This window comes from Cavia porcellus, unplaced genomic scaffold (assembly GCF_034190915.1).
Source record: "Cavia porcellus strain 051 isolate PalLab524CR breed Dunkin Hartley unplaced genomic scaffold, mCavPor4.1 scaffold_6, whole genome shotgun sequence".
NCBI classification, from domain to species: Eukaryota; Metazoa; Chordata; class Mammalia; order Rodentia; family Caviidae; genus Cavia; species Cavia porcellus.
In genome coordinates, this window is record NW_026947489.1 from 40897150 (window position 1) to 40911110 (window position 13961).

General features: G+C 39.0%; 1 protein-coding gene across 34 annotated transcripts in view; it reads right to left on the reverse strand.

Annotated features, from left to right (window-relative positions):
* Positions 1–13961, reverse strand: part of Ubap2l (ubiquitin associated protein 2 like) — a 47268-nt gene that overhangs the window by 11682 nt on the left and 21625 nt on the right. For all 34 annotated transcript variants that reach the window (XM_063250464.1, XM_063250454.1, XM_063250449.1 and 31 more), the window contains 10 exons: positions 12415–12586; positions 8382–8580; positions 7076–7350; positions 6715–6887; positions 4786–4975; positions 4124–4178; positions 3278–3452; positions 2870–2942; positions 1528–1723; positions 1352–1440 (listed from right to left, as the gene is read on the reverse strand). In XM_063250464.1, the coding sequence (XP_063106534.1) occupies positions 1352–1440; positions 1528–1723; positions 2870–2942; positions 3278–3452; positions 4124–4178; positions 4786–4975; positions 6715–6887; positions 7076–7350; positions 8382–8580; positions 12415–12586 (1597 nt within the window). The remainder of the gene's footprint in view (positions 1–1351; positions 1441–1527; positions 1724–2869; positions 2943–3277; positions 3453–4123; positions 4179–4785; positions 4976–6714; positions 6888–7075; positions 7351–8381; positions 8581–12414; positions 12587–13961) is intronic.

Here is a 13961-nt window from a genome sequence, read left to right on the forward strand (position 1 = left end):
AATTTGGGATAGGGTTAACTAGAGGTGGGGGAAGGGCAGATTAAAGCAGGTATGTTATATACATGAATGCAAGATGATTGTAAACTGTGTATATTACAAATATATACTAATAATTTGTGGGGTTTTTTTGTGTTTTTGAGACAGGGTCTCACCATGCAGTTCAGGCTAGTCTTGAACTCACTTTGTAGCCTAGGATGGCCTCAAACTCACAACAACCCTCCTGCTTCGGCCTCCCAAGTGCTGGGATTACAGGCATACACCACACCATGCTCCACTTAAAATTTTTTCAAGGGCTGGGGATTTAACTCAATGGCCTAAGTGCCTGCCCTTGCAAGCACGCAGTCATGAGTTTGATCCCCGGTACCAATAAAAAAATAAAAATTCAAAAAAAAACCCACCTCTTTTGAAAGTTAAAAACCATGTGTAACAGTGCTATTTGGATGCTTCATCTGTATGTTTACCTAGTTTCTCTCCAAGGGCAAGAACAATTTTTTTTTTTTTTTTTTTTAAAGTTGGTACCAGGGATTGAACTCACGACCCCCAGAACAAATGTTTTTAACAGTATTTTTATAAATTTCCTTTTTGGGGGAGGAAATACTGGGAATTGAACTCAGGACATTGCACTTGTGCTGCTGAGCTAACAGCCCTGGTCCATCCTTTAATAGGGTACTGATTTCCTGAAGGTAACATACAGTACTGCCATGACAGAAAGCTACTACTGTCAGCCATTTGTTCTCAGAAAGTTCCAGACTGAGTCAAGGAGCTGTTTTGGCTAGGTTGCAATGGGCAAAGATCCCAAAGGAAGGAAATCAATTCAAGTACAGAAAACAAAAGAAACTGAAAAGAATTCCTGAGGATATCCTGCTCCGACACCTGAAGTCTAGAAGATGTATTTCACACCAAGAAAACAAACAAAAAAGTGCTTTACCAAGGCTTAGTCCTTCCTAAGTATTACTTTTTTCCCAAAACTACAAAGATTAAAAACTGGATATAACTCAGTGGCACAGTGCCTGCCTGGCAAGCATGAGATCCTGAGTTCGATTTCTGGTACCAAAAAAATAAAACCTGTGTTGGCACACATCTATAATCCTAGTACTTGGGAGAGTGAGGCAGGAGGCTGAGGAAGGAAAGTTCAAGGCCAGCCTAGACTACAGATGAGTTCACGGTCAAACTGAATTACAGTGAGATCCTCCCTCAAACATACATACATACATACATACATACATACATAGTTCTTACAGTAGCAATCACTCATTTATTCTGTTTTTAATTTCCATCTTAAACCAAAGCTGTGAAGAGTTGCTACATTACCCTAATGTTTTGGAGAAGACAGCCCTTCAGTTCCACTTACCGGATAGGCATGTAACAGCCCTGGAGCCATAATATACGGATTAGGCAACAATGGCGGGACCCCAGGAGGGAGGTTGGGAGGAGCTTTTCCTAAAACGGAAGTCACATTTTTATGTTATCACACAACTAATCATCTCCTGCATCCCAGTAAAATGCCACCCACTTATGTAAGGCTACCTGAAGTCGTAGCAACTGAGCTTCGAGTTGAGGCTGTGACGGTAGAGTTGCTGCCTAGGCTGAGGCCCAGACTACTGCCACTATTGAGACTGGAAGAGACACTGACCACTGGGGGAGGTGCAGAGACTGTGCTGGACGTGGTAGAGAAAGTGCTAGAGGAAGAATGGAGATTCGCTTCACTCTCCACACTTGTATGCTTCAAAAAGGAGAACAATGGAAAAGAGGAGAAAACAATTAGCAACAAAAGTAAAAAAAAAAAACAAAAACCACACAATCTAACTCTACTAATTGTAATCTCCAAGCCAGCTTCCCAATTAATAGGAGCAAGGCAGGTTACCAGACTGCCTTTGCCAAAGCAGAAAAAATCTAGCCGTATCTTCTGAAGATTCATCTAGCAGCTGGGCATGGTGGTATACACCTGTAATCCCAGCACTCTGTGAGGCTGAGGCAAGAGGATCACAAGTTTGAGCCCAGCCTGAGCAAGACCGTATCTCAAAATAAAATATAAAAAAAAAAGCACTGGGGATGTAACTCACTGTAAAGGCCTAGATTCACTCCCCAGTTTTAAAAAAAAAAAAAAGATTCATCTATCAAATATAGTAATAGAGACTTATTAGACACCATCATCCTGCTTAAATAGCAAAGTATATGAGGACAAACATCCCAGAAACCAACATGACTGGGCAATAAGGGGATAATGAAGATGAGACATAAAAGAATACATTACAAGCTTTTCTCCCACACTTTACTTCACAAGTTCAGTGTACAAGCTTAGTTTACAGGCTAAAAGTAAAGGTTCTGACCTTAAATCCAAAATATTTCTACTTTTGATGACAGACAGACTCATTTTAAAAAAGGCTTATCTCTTTTTGCAGCCACCTGACAAACCTAATACCTTTGCCTAAAATGGTCCCTTCCTTTAGAACTGCAACATATTCCACAAACAGAATCTATAAACTACAACAATGAAATGATTTTACTAAATTTTCTCATCTGGCCTGTTTTCCTAGGAATGTCATATCACACTGATTATATTCAGGATTTAGGTTCAGCATACTGTTGTGTTGGCAAACAACAAGAACAGCTCTACCAGTTATATACGATCTTACAGAATTTATCAGAATATACAAAAAGTTCTGTCTATCATCAAGGAAAAAAATCAGAAAGTCACTTTTGAGGCTTTTGGGAAAGGTCCTGACTTTGGCCTCTCCTGGCTTCCCAACCCTTTACCGATTTTATGTTAACTTCAATTGAATGATTTTACCATCTCATGAAAAGTTGTCAAGGGTTTTGGGTAGTTAAGAGAATTAAGAATCACATTTCCTCTCAGCATCACACTTACCAAGAGAGTGGATGTTGAAGTACGCCCAGAAGAGGTTGATGACGAAAGGGTATTCTGCTGTGTAGATAACGTGCTGCAAGGAAAAATGGTTGTCAACAGTGCTGTGGTGACCTAAATGGCACTTCATTCAAGAACACAACCAACAATGTAAGGCAGGATATAAAGCCATAGAGGTTTGATATCATATAGTATACATGACAGATAGTCAGGAACAGTGAGTAGTTAAGGCAAGAGTGGACAGATACTGGAAGAGGAAAATAAGTCTCCTCTGTCTTCACCTCCCATAGCTTTTAGGTCACCCACTTGCCACAAAAGCAGGGCTAATGTCTCCACCAGGAAGACAAAATAAAACCCTAGAAACACTGAACACTGAACTCATACGGCAACCTCCACCCTCATCCAGATTACCTGCTGTGTTGTGTGGTGGTAGTATTTGGAATCTCCTCACTGTGGCTCAAGCCACTCAAGGAGGACGAGTGTTGATTGGTGGTTGTCAGTAAGGAAGCTGCAGATACCGTTTCATTGAGAGTGGGAATACTAGACGTGGAAGGTGAGTCAGATTTCACTGTAGAGCCCGTAGCACCTGGAAATAAAGAAAAGAGAGCTGGGAATACAGCTCCACAGTACTACATTGTCTAGCATACAGCACCAAAATTAAAAAAAGAGTATCTCTGAAAGTAAAAAGTGACTACAGTTCTATGGTGCCCCAAAGACAAAAGAGTATGACTTATTTAATAATGATATAATTTTTTTTTTTATTTTAAGACATTTCGATGGCATGTATTTTGTCTGAGACAGGGTCTCACTATGTAGTTCATGCTGGCCTTATGCTCAGAGTGGTCCTCTTGCCCAGCCTTCCTGGAATTACACACTTCTTGGGAATCCCAAGTGTGTACTATCACACTTGGCTATAACCGTATTTTATTGTTCCAGTGAAGGGATTCAATAAAACTATCACTATTTTAATAAAGAATACCTGAAACTTAAGATGGTTTGAGATTAACAGCAAGGTAGAAACAAGCTAAGACTAACCAACTACAGTGTATCATTATGCTAGAGCACTTTTCACTTTTTTTTTTTTTGGTCTTTTTCATTTTTATCGGTACCAGGGATCAAACTCATGACTGCCTGCTTGCAAGGCAGGTGCTTATGCCACTGAGCTAAATCCCCAGCTCCTGAACACTTTTCACTTTAAGAAATGCAAAAATATTGAGAAAAAGACGTTACATCTAAGATAGTCTGGAGAACACTCACCTTCAACAGATTGCGTAGTCTGTAACTGCGTGGCTTGCACAGAACTGAAGCCATTCTGATACAAGAAACAGAGACAAGAACAAACTCATGTGAATATGGGAAGTTAACAATGACTCAGCTTAATTTTGGAAGCCTTTAGGAGACTACTAGTTAATCAAAGGAATAATACAGCGGGGCAAAGAAACAAAATTAAAAACAACAAAATCATATATACCAAACCTGCGCAACCATCTGAAGACAACCCCTCAAACGGGACAACATAGGAAAGGTGCAAAGTTCAAACTCAATGACTACTGTGGAAAGGAGGTAGGACTATGACTTAGCCAACCCACTCCTCTTGCTGGCTGAATCTGACAGACACCTCATGTCTCCTCTGGCATACAATGTCCCTCTCATTAAGGCAAGACAGAACCGGGCAAAATCTACTAATGTGCACCCCAAAGTCTAATAATTAGATCTTCCAAGAGGAGAAGACAAGTACTTAAGACTGGCTAAAAAGAACTTGTATTTCATCAACCACAGAAAAGTGCTTTTATTCAGCTTCTCAATCAGTACTTCCAAGGTTTCTTAGCACCACTTCCAGAGATGTAAATCACTAACATTTAGGGGACTTTTCCTACTATTTTCCTAAACAATGCCCAAGGGGCTCACAAAAACATTACCTTTGCCTGAGTCAGGTCCTTTTGGGGTGATGAAGAGATGGAGTTGGGGTACCGCCGAGTCTGTGTCGATCTCTGTTCATATAGAGGGCCCTGAGCATTGTTTTGGGAGGTATAGGTTGTCGACTGAATTGGGCCGCTCTGATAACCAGACTCCTGACTCTGGTTAGATGAAATTGTAGATGAAGATTCACTGTGGGAAAAGAAAAGAAAAATCTCAGAGAAACAAACAGAGTAGACCACTGAATCTGAAGAAATGGGAGAGATTATACTAATGGAATAAATTTCAATCAGAAAGAAACTTTCTAACAACAAAAGAAACTTGCCATCAACAAAAGAAATTGTCACGATTTTTTCCTAAGTACTAAAGATCCAAATTAAGAACAGAATTTTAAAAACCTTAACCTCTAAAAAATCAATATTCCCTTTTTCCCCTATATTTCTGTTGTTATAAAAGGAACTAACACTGGGTACAGTGGCACATCACTATTTTCCTATCATTCTGGTAGGCAGAGGCAAGACCACAACTTTAAATCACGGCAACTTAGCAAGACCTTGTCTTTAAACAGTAAATTAAAAGGGCCCTGGATATAATTCAACAGCAAGGTCCTGGGTTTAATCCCCACCACTGCAAAACAAACATTTTTAAACAACAAAAGCAGCAGAAAGATGATACTTCAATATACTGCCATTTTAGACCTTTTGCTCACTCATTTCAAGAAAATTCTGAGCGCTAGGATTCCTTAACAATCTTATTAAAGATTACTGGTATCCTGAGAGGAAGACTTAAAAATACTCATATATATTAGTGGCAATAATGATTCTCAATAGATCTCTATGAGGGCCAAACATTAATGTCTTCAAATTCCCAAGGACTGAGGAAAAAATAACCTATTACCCTGAAATTCCTACATGATTTTATGACCTCCTTGGTCATTACTAAAAAAGATTCATTCCCTTTTGAAAGTCCTTTCAGGGCCGGGGATATAGTTCAACAGCACACAAGTATGAGGTCCTGAGTTTGATTTCCAAATCAAAAAAACTTTTAAAGTTGGGCATGGTGGTGCACTCCTGTAACCCAAGCAACTCAGAACACTGGCGCAGGAAGATCATCACGTGGTTAGGCCAGCCTCAGCTACACAGTGAGTTCAAGGTTAGCTTGAACTACACAGTGAAATTTTCTCTAAATAAATAAATACAAACCAACAAGTCATTTTATTATTTGATGGTAATGGGAACCAATCCCAGACTTTCTTTACAAATGAAGGAGATCCCTAGCATTTTTTTTTTTTTTTTTTAATTTTAAGGGAGGGTCTCACTAAGTTGCCCACTATGACTTGAAATGTGACGTTACTGCTACAGGCTTCCAGAGTGTTGGGATTACACACAAGAATGCTTGCAATCAAAATTACAATATCCAGCCAGGCGTGGTGGCTCACCTAGAATCCCAGCACTTGGGAAGCTGAGCCAGGAGGATGCTTTGAGTTTGAAACCAGCCTAAGCTACAAAATGAGCTCAAGACCGGCCTGAACTGCACAGCAAGACCCTGTCTCAAAAAGACCAAAACATAAATAAATAAATAAAATTTAAAAAAAAAAAAAATACAATGTCCAACTCCATGAAACATTCACGTACGTGCATAGTCTCACACTAAAGAACTAAAACATGTCGAAAATGTTTCGGCTGTGGCAGATGTCAACTTATTTTCTGTTTGAAGCGTACGCATATTTTGAAACTGAGCTTTTAATGTTCTAGAAGTACCCAACTAGCACATTTCTATTTAAAGTTAGGGATAACGGTCACAACAGTCTTTTAAAGCACTCAACAAAAATGCTAAGATTGACCACTTTTTTCTCATCTAGTCAGAGTTCTAGAAATCAGCAAGAGAATGAAACACATTAAAAGAGCTCTTGTGGTTCATGTTTACCCTACCTGGCCGTGCTGGTATACAGGCTATTTGGAGCCTGGCTTGAAGAGGCGCTCGTGGTGGGGGTGGACTCATAATCAGAAAGAACAGGCTCTGATCCAAACTGCAATGCCCCAAACTGGAGATTTAGCCCTGAGATATCTGCTGAGCCAGGCATCTCCACAGCCAGAACAGGAATCTAGACAGAAAGGTGAAGGAAAAGAGAATGTAATGGTTTAATATGGCCTTAGAATAATAATAAAAAAATAGACCTTAGAATAAAAAAATTCCCTTCAACCTCAAATTAACAAGTTTACCCTTAAAATCCCAATTCCCAAATTCCATACCTCCCTGCCTTAAGACAGTATTACCTAAAGGTTCAAGTACCTTAGAAGTCAAAGAGGTTTTTTTCTTTTGCTGTTTCAGTTTCTGCTGAGCCGGCTGAGGGCTGGAGGACTGGTTGTCTGAAGACCCAGGAGACATCTGTGGCGCTGAGGTGGATTTGCTTGGTAGAGGTGAAGAAGGAGGTGGAGGTGCAGCTGTGGAGGTAGCCACCGCAGAAGGCTTCTCCTGAAGAAACACCTCCATCATGGTTGAAGATGGGGTGAAAGCCTGGCGCTTTGTAAAGGGGCTGTGCACTGAATCATTTGGGTTCTTCAAATCTGTACAAGGAAGTGCATCACGTATGAGGCCAGAGGTACTGATGACTTCTAAAGAGATGCTACTGTCCTACACTAGTGCCAAGAATAAGGCCTTCAAGAATCAGCCTTATTATATAAAGAGGTCCTCTTTTGGAACTGATTTCATTTGCATGTGTGCAATCATTTGATCCCATGTGTTCCTAAGTGCAACCTAATCGAATCAATGCCGTTGCCTTTCCTATGTAAGAGAATAATCTATGAATTCTCCTAGTTTAAAGTATAAGGTTTTAAAATGGCTAAACCCATGAATTTTTTTATAAGCATCTTAACTGTTAACATACACATACACAAATGTTTAAACCCATGAATTTAAAGGCAGTATGTTACTTCCAAGTACTGAAAATCTAAAGAGAATTCCCCCGAATTCCCAGACTAAAAATAATCCTGCAACTATATGCATGAATAAATTTTACAACACAGCCGAGTATAGAGAGGCACACCTGTAATCTCAGCACTTGGAAGGCCGAAGCAGGAAGACTGTATAAGTTCAAGGCTAGCCTGGGCTACATAGTGAGTTCAAGGCCAGACTGAACTATATAGCAAGACCCTGTCTCAAAAAACAATTAAAAAATAGTAATAAATATATAAGTTTGACAACAAATAGAGAGTAGTACCTCAGTTCACAACCATAATTTTTTCTTTTTTAAATCGGTACCCAGGATTGAACTCAGGACCATGCACTTGCAAGGCAGGCACTTATGCCACTGAGCTAAATCCCCAGCCTCTCAACCGTAAGTCTTGCCACAATTCTGGTGAAATAAATTTTTCAACCAGAATTGTGGTAAGAATTAAGTTCATGAACTGAGATACTACTGTACAAGCCTCAAATTTCTATTTTTCCCAAACTTGTTGAACTCAGCCTATTCTCATTTAGGAGAAATCTGAGAAAGCTACACTTCACTTCAAGACACATTATCCACTCCCCCCGCCAGAATCTTTACAGTAGTTCTCCAATCCATAAAGGGCTCAAGTCACTTTCTGTATCTTCTTACCATACTGCACCAGTGATGGGGACTGTGTCGTCGAGCCCATGTCCCAAGAGGAGGTGGTGGTGCTTCCAGACTGAGAATGCTGAGCTGCCAAATGAGCCAGGGCCTGAGCAGTCTTGAACTGCTCCAAGAACTGGGAGCCTGTGGTACTGCCACCTTTAGCCTCACCAACATCACCAAATCCCTTCCCTAACATGCTCACCTGTAAATGAACAAAAAGATGAGAAATCTGCAGTCAATAACTTTGTTTAGCTACTCAGCAAGAAACTTACCCAGATCAAGAGCCAGCATGTATCAACCATGTTAAGAAGACCACCAAACCAGACACTGTGGACATACCTCCAGTCCTGGGTACTTAGAAAGATCACCTGAGCCCAGGGCTGGAATGGGAAACAGTGAGACATTCAATGCTACTAGACTGAGCACACAATGCAGTCCAGTAAGAGTTCAAGTCCTTGAGTTAGATTATGTAACATTGGAAAAACTACTTTAAATCTTTTTGCTCATTTCCTCACCTGAATACAAGAATATTACTGTAATTCAGCAAGTCTTAAAAGGATTAAACAAATATTGTATTTACAATGAATACATACATAGTGCAACACATAGTAAGCACTCAAAAAGAATAAGAGCATCACATGATCCTTCACTTGTATGTATCAATTTGGAAACTATAGAATTTTGTTTTCGAGACAGGGTTTCCACTCTGTATGCAGCTCAGGCTTGCCTTGAACTATGTAGCCTAGGGCTGGCTTTGAATTCACAACCCTCCTGCTTCAGCCTTCCAAGTGCTGGACTGTCAGCCATCTAATTTGAAGTTTTTAAAAATGAGAGCTACGGGGGCAGAGGAAGGGGAGAGTGTGGAATGAGAGCCATTAAACATGAAAGTCATCGTTCTCTACTTTTCTGAAATAAAGCTCTGATAACCGGAGAGTGGCCCCTGCCTCTAAAATTTTTAAATCAACCAGCACATACCTGATTACTAAATTAACATTAAGTAAAAAGATAATATAAAACTTTGCTTTAACCATTAAGGTCTTTACCACTTTAACTCGAAAAACTAATGAAAAAACAAATAAACCACAAAAAAAAAAAAAAATCAACTGCAGCCTAATCTGGATGTTGCTAATGACTAGGATAGAGGCAAAGGCAAGCTACAAGTACACCCCAATTTCTGTACTAGACAATCAACAAGTCATACAACTCATGCTCTCTTTATGGATACAAATCCTATAGAGTGATCATTATATGACAATCAAGCAAAATTTACCCTTAATGCTTTTGAAGAATTCTCCCCATTTCCCATTACCAAATAAAACTATCATCTAAGTCAAGATTAACCATGTGTGTGCCCTAGATTGGCTGAAAAGAAAAAACACCCCTAGGCCCAGCACAGTGGTACATACTAATAACCCTAACTACTGGAGAGGCTACAGCAGGAGGATCACAAGTTCAAGGCTAGCCAAGGAAACCAAGCAAGGCTTGCCTCAAAATAAAAAGCATGAATATAACTCAGTGTAAGGTCCTGGATTCAGTATCCATTTTTTAAAAAAATTTAACCCAGCATATAATTATATAATATATATATATATATATATATATATATATATATATATATGTGTGTGTGTGTTATATAGTGTATTCTTACACAAGAGTAGCTTGTCCAACTCAAGGTAAGACTTATTTTCTCCAGTTTATGTCCCAAGACTATATAAACAAAACCCCCACAAGTCTAACTGAAAGCGAAGAACCAAACAAGAACATTAAGTATTCTGCCAAATTCAAAACATTAAAAATACATGAAATTATCAATGTTTGGTTTGATTTTGCATAATACTGGGAATCTAGGACCTTCATTTTGTGCTACATCCACAATATTATTATTATTAATTTATTTGTTAAATTTTGAAACAAGATCTCACTAAATCACTAAGTTGCCCAGGCTAGGATCCAACTTGTGATCCTCCTGCCTCAGTCTCCTAGAGAGCTGGGATTACAGGAAGCATCATCATACCTGACTTAAACACAGTATTATGTACAAAAATAAAGAGAAACTCCAATGTTGACTACAGCTATTAAATTTTAAGAGAAATTAGTTCTCTAACATTTATTCTCAATGAAAAACTACATGAAATAACAATGATCAATACACATATAATGAGGATTTGACATTACTAGGCAGTATACTTTAGAAAGAATGTGACGTTAAAAAAAAGAAGTTACATAAAATGGAACCTCTGCACAAGGTGGTACATGTCTGTAATCCCAGTCTAAGGCGTGAGGATCACAATGAGTTCAAGGCCAGCCTAGGCTACACAGTGAACTCAAGGCCAGCCTGAACTACATGGCAAGAACCTATCTCAAAAAAAGAAAAAATTGGCTGGTCCGATGGCAGTGGGTTATCAGAACTTACTAACATTAGTGTCACTAAAGTTGGTATACCACCCCCCCCACTGCTAAATTTGACTGGCTTAAAAAAAAAAAAAAAAAGAAAAAAGAAAAAATTAACAGATTCTGAGTTAGAGGCTAACTGTATAATTTTCTAATTAATTTACCATAACTAGAAAACTATATGTATTTAGATGGTCTGTTTCCTGTATCTCTAGTAACCCTACTAAAAACAGGTGAAAAAAGAAAAAGTATTGGTCTTACCATCTTTGTCTAAAAGATTCCTTTGATACAGTAATGCTTTTAATTTTTTTAAATGTTATATATCATTAAATCACGTGTCACAAGTACTCTAGGTTATTTATAATGCAGCTATCATCACGAAATTTATGTAACTGGTACATATTATCTTCCTAAAGCCTTGCAATAGAAGAGCAAGCACATTTTATATGATTTTCAGACAGTGGAGACATAGCTAGTAAAGAAGCAGATTTGGAAAGACTCTTAAGTTTCTGAAGTCTAGTCAATACATGTAACATCTAAATAAATATGTAACACAATTCTGTTTCATCAAGAAACAAAGAATTGTCAGGCACGGTGGCACACATCTGTAATCTCAGCACTCTGGAGACTGAGGCAGGAGGGGATAACCTGCAGTCAGGATCAGCCTGGGCTACAAAGTTCTAATCCAGCCTGAGCTACATAGCAAGAACCTATCTCATAAAAACAAACAAACCAAAAAAAAACAAAGGAATAAAAAATGAAGAATTGCTACAATCTCCCACTAAAAGTGTATTAGGATTGCAAAAGGATTAAAATTTGTTGAGAAGTTGACATTAATGGGTTTTTTTCCCTCACAAGAAAGAAGAAATAATATTCAGTACAATGGGGGTTTAGTAAACATTAACTTATTTTGGTAAGATAATTCAGTCTGTCAAAAGGTCAGTCTTCAAAAACAAAACAAATCGCTGAGGGTGGTGACACATACTGTAATTCTAGCACTTGGGGGGCTGAGGCATGAGGATTGCTGTGAGTTCAAGGCCAGCCTGGGCTACATAGTAAGCTTAAGACCTGCCAGAATTACAGTGTGAGACCCTGTATCAAAAAGCAAAATAAAGCAAAATAAAACAGCTAAACTGTCTTGTGGAGTTACCTTTTTACTAAAACTCAATGCCTAAAGCTTTGTCCTAAAAAGGACAAAGAAGATACTTCACTCTGCTACAAATTTTGACTATCCTTGTCTTTAACTGCTACACAAAACTGATAAAACGATGTTAATCAGTTATTTTTCTATTGACCTGTCTCCTACCTCATAAGAAATGTAACTCTGGGGGCTGGGGATTTAGCTCAGCGGCATAAGCGCCTGCCTTACAAGCAGGCAGTCGTGAGTTTGATCCCTGGTACCGATAAAAACGAAAAAGACAAAAAAAAAAACTTTGAAATGACCATACACTCTTTGTTTCTGCTTTTTTTTTTTAAAGCCCTTCTCTGTCTATAAAACTTATCTCTTCTGTTTCATCTACCAACAGAAGCCAAGTAACTTTTACACAAAGCTGCTGTAATTTTATCCTCTGACAGAAGAATAACTTTATAAGTATAATGGGGTTAGGTAGGAAGTTTGATTAGCATAAATATGTTTCCTACTTACCATACTATGATGGGAAAACGTGTTCCCTGAAGCAGGCTGTGATATGGCACTCTGCTTCGAGTTACTGAATACCAGAGGCTGAGCCAGGGAAGGAGCCTGAGATGGGTCCAGATTAGATGAGTCATTCTCCATTGAAGATGGTGTCTTCCCCAGCAGAACAGCAAGGTCAATTCTAATGGGGTAGGAAAGGGATCCTGATGAATAATGACTAAACATTCTAATAACACCCCAATATTTGAGTCAGGTCACAGATCAAAAGGAAGCCACTTATTAATGTTTCTTCTAAATGAACTTATCCACTATACCCAGCCTCAAATGTCAAGTTTTTTGTTTTGTTTTGTCTTTTTCCTTTTTATCGGTACCAGGGATCGAACTCACGACTGCCTGTTTGCCATACAGGCGCTGAGGCCGTTGAGCTAAATCCCCAGCCCCTCAAATGTCAATTTTATAACAGTTCAGTAACTGGAACAAAATTCACAAGTAATTATTCATGATTTTAATACTGAGTATTAGTATTTGTTATTATAATTTTTAAGATATAAAGCCAAATATCAGAATGCTGGCATCTTCAAATGGTTTTAGAATAAAAAGAGATTTTTGGTTTGGTTTTTTTATTTTTTTGAGATAGGATTGCTATGTAGTTCAAGCTGGTCATGAACTATATGTACCAAGGCTGGATTCCAGCTTGGGTAGATCTTCCTGCCTCAGTCTTCTGAGTGTTACAATCATACATGTGAGCCACAACACCTGGTAGAACTCGAATCAATCTTTCTGCCTCAGCCTACCAAGTGCTGGGATTACAACTGTGTGCCACCACATCCAGCTCCAGGGTAAGGTTTTGAAAACGATTTCCTACAACTTACAAAATTTCAAAAGTTAACAAAAATATGGGGCTGGGAGTATGGCCCAGTAATAAAATATGTGCCTAGCACACACAAGGTCCTGGGTTCCATCCCAGAAAGGAAATTTCCTGAACAATAATAATGCCTTCTGCCCTTCAGTACAAGCTCCTTCAACCACACTAATGTGACAACCTGTAAAAGGCCCCCTAAATAGCTTCAGGATAGGTCTCGTCACTAGAAGGACCAGATTTGAGGGCTACAATATTCAGGACCTCCCAACCCATGTCCTGCCTTAGCTTTCCATGTGGTCCCCTGAATTTAAGTCTCCTCCCTTCCCATCCATGTCCAAGGGAGGGGACTTAAATTCAGTTACCAACAGCCCATGACTTAACAAATTATACCTATGTAATTAAGTTGCAATTATGAAGTTACTCATGAGGAATGACATATAGAGATTCTGGGTGCCTGGAGAGAACATAGAAGATATGTCCCTTGAACATACCCCTTGACCTTGTATTTCTACCATGTGGTTGTTTCTTTTTTTCTTTTTTTTTTTTGGGGGGGGGGGGTGGCAGTATTAGGGATTGAACTCACAACCTTGCGCTTGCCAGGTAGGCACTTGTGCCACTCAGCTAAATCCCCAGCCTCAATTCAGGTGACTGTTTTTGAGCTGTACCTTTAACAATAAAACGTTATCCTGAATTC